Source organism: Besnoitia besnoiti (genome assembly GCF_002563875.1).
Source record: "Besnoitia besnoiti strain Bb-Ger1 chromosome Unknown contig00166, whole genome shotgun sequence".
Taxonomy (NCBI): domain Eukaryota; phylum Apicomplexa; class Conoidasida; order Eucoccidiorida; family Sarcocystidae; genus Besnoitia; species Besnoitia besnoiti.
In genome coordinates this window covers 2,411-8,635 of record NW_021704040.1, presented here as the reverse complement: position 1 = coordinate 8,635, position 6,225 = coordinate 2,411, and the positions used below count along the sequence as shown (strand labels likewise).

At 36.9% G+C, this 6,225-nt stretch overlaps 2 protein-coding genes across 2 annotated transcripts; one reads left to right on the top strand and one right to left on the bottom strand.

Moving 5' to 3' along the window:
* Window positions 1-2,588: 2,588 nt before the first annotated feature.
* On the top strand, window positions 2,589-3,478 carry BESB_031590 (cytochrome c oxidase subunit III subfamily protein; the record flags this gene model as incomplete). Its single annotated transcript, XM_029361821.1, has 2 exons — window positions 2,589-3,084; window positions 3,402-3,478. 2 exons carry the CDS (start codon window positions 2,589-2,591, stop codon window positions 3,476-3,478), a joined length of 573 nt encoding a protein of 190 aa, XP_029214689.1.
* Window positions 3,479-5,358: 1,880 nt separating this feature from the next.
* Window positions 5,359-5,583, bottom strand: BESB_031580 (cytochrome b6 subfamily protein; the record flags this gene model as incomplete). The annotated part of the gene is made up of 1 exon (XM_029361820.1): window positions 5,359-5,583. A coding segment is annotated over one exon (225 nt), but the record flags the coding sequence as incomplete, so codon positions are not given.
* Between the last annotated feature and the right edge of the window lie 642 nt (window positions 5,584-6,225).

The window sequence follows — 6,225 nt, the reverse complement described above, 5'->3', positions numbered from 1 at the left end:
TACCCTGATTATCTTTGTTATATTAATACATGGTGTTCAATTGGTTCTATATCCACAATAGTTATCATCTTAACTATGCTCTGCTAATGCACTTAACATGATGTCATGAAAAGCACAAGAGAACTTGGATCCGGTAAACAAAGACCTTCAAGATCTAAACCAGTAGTCCAACTCGTAGTATATACTCCCCAGAAAAAGGTAGTTTATATCAACCTAGGAATCCCATTTTAGTAAGTGTAACATGGAGTCTAGCTTCAGTTGTTATCTGATTGGTATTGCATGCCCTGAGTACGTAAGGAAAAAGGAAAGGTTAACCGCTATTTAAACACAACAGTTACCGTAGCTGTAGATGAATGCTAAATCTAGAGTATCTCTCCTAAGACACTGCATAACATATGAATGCTCCTTCCGCCATTCGTTGACTGTGTTTACCACGGGGAATTAGAACAGAATACCAAGTTCTTTGCCTGGAGGTTTGTTACGTTCCGTACAGTTGTAGGTAAAAGGTATGTTAGAGACTTAGACTAGCGTTGAGCACATTGTTTCATTCGATAGTCCACGCTCAATCTTACCATACATAGTACTTTTATGATCCCAGGCTGGTTTAATAAGTCAAAGTTTAGCCGGGAAGTTAGCGTCTAAAATATATAACCGATAGTCTCAACTTAGATGCACAGATGGACATAATTAATCCTTGTACGGTTTGTACCTACTTGACTCCTCAGTTTAAGTTAAGGAGTCCTTTGTTTACAGCTTGTACCGTTACTTTCAGGAGCATACCGTTAAATTCGATGATCTTATGTGTTCACTCAAATCGAATAAACAAAGACATTATAGTTCCTAGAATACTGAAGATGACTCCGGTTATGAGATACAGACAACCAAGTTCTTTATGATTGCAGTACACCACCACCCCACTGGACTGCTTAAGACAGCTAAAAGTGTTGGATTTCAATATCACGGTAATCATGTTTGCTTGGAAGCTGTAGTCATTATAACTATTGATTTAGTATAAGCATAGAACCAATCCGGTAGTAAGATATACGATAGTAGCTAATCTACCATATAAGATATAAGTCGCTTGTGGAATAGCACTACCAATAATAATCAAGAAGATCATACTGTATACCCAAATAATTACCCATCCACTGACTACATTTCGAGTCATAAATGTTGTCGTATCAACATTCGAGTATTCAAAGCTCGAATTTCAGATAAAAGAGCTAAGTTAATGAGAGAGGACATAAATACTAACAAACCACCGGTTTTGGATGGGATTACTTTTAACACCGCATAATATGCTAAAAAGTACCATTCAGGTACGATATGAAGCGAGTTACAAACCGGTTCACTGGTATGGAGTTATCTGGGTGCGATAATTCAATCAAACCAAAAGCCGTTTGTAAGAAAATTAAACCAATTAGATAGGATAGACATTTAGCATCGGTCATTAACATATGAGGATAGAAGGCTACTTTAAGTGCGGAATCAATACCTGCAGGGTTACTAGAACCATTTAAATGTAAATAGAAGATGTGTAATACAATTAGAATGCAACCTACAAAAGGTAATATAAGTGCAATACAAAGAATCGTTTTAATGTTACATCAGATACATAGTATCCACCGAGTAACCAAGGTACTAAATATGGTATTGGAGAAAGGAGATTAGTAATGACTGTAGCACCCCAGAAACTCATCTGTCCCATGGTAGTACATAACCGAGGAAAGCAGTGGCTATAGTAAGTAGATATAAAACTAAACCAGACATCCAAGCAGTAGTTAAATAACTATAGCTGGAGTTATACATACCTCGAGACATGTATTAAGATACACAAGAAGACGAAAGAAGCAGTTGTTGCATGCAACATCCTAAATTCCCATCCTGCTGCTACCTCTCTAACTAGATGTTGAACACTAGCAAATGCAACAAGATGCTTCAGAAGTATATCGGAACGCTAAAGTGATACCTGTAATTATTTGGAGTACAAAGGTAATTGCAACTAAGAAACCAAAGTTATAAGATGAATTTAGATTGAGAGCACACCGATAAAAGACGAGGTGTGCCCGGAATAGACTCATGGAAATTTGGTTGTTCTCGAAACCATGCTAGCACAATAGAACTTCGTTAAATAACTACATATTAAAATGAGCGCATGTAAACTAGTCTTAAACACACCGCTCGTCACGTAACAAATCTCAAATCGTACTGTAGATTTATATATGTACCGTAACTATAACCATGGTGACATCCAATGTTCACGCTCAATCTTACCATACATAGTACTTTTATGATCCCAGGCTGGTTTAATAAGTCAAGTTTAGCCGGGAAGTTAGCGTCTAAAATATAACCGATAGTCTCAACTTAGATGCACAGATGGACATAATTAATCCTTGTACGGTTTGTACCTACTTGACTCCTCAGTTTAAGTTAAGGAGTCCTTTGTTTACAGCTTGTACGTTATTTCAGGAGCATACCGTTAATTCGATGATCTTATGTGTTCACTCAAATCGAATAAACAAAGACATTATAGTTCCTAGAATACTGAAGATGACTCCGGTTATGAGATACAGACAACCAAGTTCTTTATGATTGCAGTACACCACCACCCCACTGGACTGCTTAAGACAGCTAAAAGTGTTGGATTTCAATATCCTACTACATTAAGATTATTCCACATCGGTTATGTTCTAGGCGTAATATATGGATTCTTGTTCTCACTCATCTTAACAGCGAGAGAAAACTACTACTCAGATGCTAGTCTAATCAGTAGCATCGTACTTGGAGTTATCATCTCTGAGACAGGATTATTTATCAGCTTTTTCTGGGGAGTATATACTACGAGTTGGACTACTGGTTTAGATCTTGAAGGTCTTTGTTTACCGGATCCAAGTTCTCTTGTGCTTTTCATGACCATCATGTTAAGTGCATTAAGTATAGTGGTATCCAGCGTATATTTGAAAAACCAACATTTGTATACAAGCTGTACGAATATCATGACATTCACTTTGGTAGTCGCCTTCTTAATGTTAGTCTGTACGGAATACTTAGGACTATCTCTTTATATTAATGATAATGCATTTGGTAATGGACTTTTCATCTTAACTGGTATACATTTTAGCCATGTTATTGTTGGAGCTATCCTTGTATTCTTCACTCAAAGTATCTATAGTTCTTTAGTTACTTACATGCCTACAAGCTCTATAATGCTAAGCAAATCTAAAGGTATGTTATGCAAGATCTTTACAGAACCATTCACTATTTTATATCTACACTTTGTAGAAACCATGTGGATATTAATCCACATTACATTCTATCTCTAAATCATATAACGGTCGTAAGGTACGCCGGGGATAACAGGTCAGATAATATTGGGAGTTCTAATCCTCGGATTGTATCAGCACCTCCATGTCGGCTCATTACTCCCTTGTTATTGAACAAGATTCAGTTAGGAACGCTAGTTCACCGTCAGATGTAATACGTGAGCTGGGTTAAGAACGTCTGGAGACAGTTTGTTCCCTATCTACCATATTATCTAATTGGTTTAATTTTCTTACAAACGGCTTTTGGTTTGATTGAATTATCGGATAACTCCATACCAGTGAATTGTAAATCATATCCAGCCCAGAACTCCATACCGTTTTTGTAACTGGTTCAAACACTTTTTAGCATATTAAAAGTAATCCATCCAAAATAGTATTTATGTTATCAACATGTCAATGAAATATCAACAACGATGAAACTTATTTGGTTAACATAACAACATAGAAGGTAAAGCTGGATTACGTTCAAACTTTACACTGGATACGTTTCAATGTTAACTTACTAAATACCATGGGAGCGAAGAGAATCTAATATGTAACTCCGTTCATGGAAATCAAAAGAGCTTTCACGCTATCTCTAGTGCCTGTCGAGTCGCTCAAGGAAGATTTGATCCTGTATATGATTTAAGGATGTAAAGGTGCTCAGGGTCTAACCGTCGGGCCATCTGGATCCTCATATTCAAAGATAATTCTATTTAAGAAAGTTTTAGATAAACGACATGTGAAGAGTCGGACCAACTTTCACGCACGACGATAATTACCCGACAAGGATTTACCTACCTTTGGACCGTCATAATACAGCCGCCGTTTACATTTTACTGCACCGGGCAGGGATTATATACTATACCTCTACAGTGGTATTAGCAGTATCTAGTGTTGATGTACAACAGACGCTCTCCTTGTTCCACTACCTAACCATAATCTATTGTTCCAGATATTAAGGAATGTACGCTTCATATAACTACACAACGTTATGCCAAGAAGGATACCAGATTACCCTGATTATCTTTGTTATATTAATACATGGTGTTCAATTGGTTCTATATCCACAATAGTTATCATCTTAACTATGCTCTGCATTAAGTATAGTGGTATCCAGCGTATATTTGAAAACCAACATTTGTATACAAGCTGTACGAATATCATGACATTCACTTTGGTAGTCGCCTTCTTAATGTTAGTCTGTACGGAATACACGGATCGGATTCTTGTTGGCCTGGCACCTGTTTAGTAACTGGATGAACGCTTTTTTACGCCTGGTATGCATGGATAATACTCGACTCTTCTATAGTTTAACCGCTACTGCTGGGACTGTATATTATGTACTTACGGTAGTACTATCAAGCCTCTTCTTCCAAATAGATTTCATGGAAAACCTAAAATTCGCATGTTTGATTGACATTTAGCCGCTAATATACAATCATCCAAGATATATTTATCTATCGCAGGTTCGGTCTAATGTCCCGTTATACTATATAGATCACATGGCTTCTGGTACTTTGAGATCATGCTAACGGCGAGAAGGGAAGTGTGTTTCAAAGAAAAGGGATGTTTAGCCGGGAAGTTAGCGTCTAAAATATATAACCGATAGTCTCAACTTAGATGCACAGATGGACATAATTAATCCTTGTACGGTTTGTACCTACTTGACTCCTCAGTTTAAGCAGAACTGTAGTTTCTCGGGACTAAAGTCAGCATAATCAATAAAAAAGTTTGTTCAGCCACTGGTTCACCATCAACTACCTTGTTTCGACTTCGTACCGACTGTGTTATTGTAGCACATCAATCCCTTAAATAGGGATATTATTCCCAAACAACCGATCGTGTTGGCTAGGTGAACTAATCACGTTTCATAAATACAATCAGTGAAAGCTCTTTTGATTTCCATGAACGGAGTTACATATTAGATTCTCTTCGCTCCCATGGTATTTAGTAAGTTAACATTGAAACGTATCCAGTGTAAAGTTTGAACGTAATCCAGCTTTACCTTCTATGTTGTTATGTTAACCAAATAAGTTTCATCGTTGTTGATATTTCATTGACATGTTGATAACATAAATACTAACAAACCACCGGTTTTGGATGGGATTACTTTTAACACCGCATAATATGCTAAAAAGTACCATTCAGGTACGATATGAAGCGGAGTTACAAACCGGTTCACTGGTATGGAGTTATCTGGGTGCGATAATTCAATCAAACCAAAAGCCGTTTGTAAGAAAATTAAACCAATTAGATAATATGGTAGATAGGGAACAAACTGTCTCCAGACGTTCTTAACCCAGCTCACGTATTACATCTGACGGTGAACTAGCGTTCCTAACTGAATCTTGTTCAATAACAAGGGAGTAATGAGCCGACATGGAGGTGCTGATACAATCCGAGGATTAGAACTCCCAATATTATCTGACCTGTTATCCCCGGCGTACCTTACGACCGTTATATGATTTAGAGATAGAATGTAATGTGGATTAATATCCACATGGTTTCTACAAAGTGTAGATATAAAATAGTGAATGGTTCTGTAAAGATCTTGCATAACATACCTTTAGATTTGCTTAGCATTATAGAGCTTGTAGGCATGTAAGTAACTAAAGAACTATAGATACTTTGAGTGAAGAATACAAGGATAGCTCCAACAATAACATGGCTAAAATGTATACCAGTTAAGATGAAAAGTCCATTACCAAATGCATTATCATTAATATAAAGAGATAGTCCTAAGTATTCCGTACAGACTAACATTAAGAAGGCGACTACCAAAGTGAATGTCATGATATTCGTACAGCTTGTATACAAATGTTGGTTTTTCAAATATACGCTGGATACCACTATACTTAATGCACTTAACATGATGGTCATGAAAAGCACAAGAGAACTTGGATCCGGTAAACAAAGACCT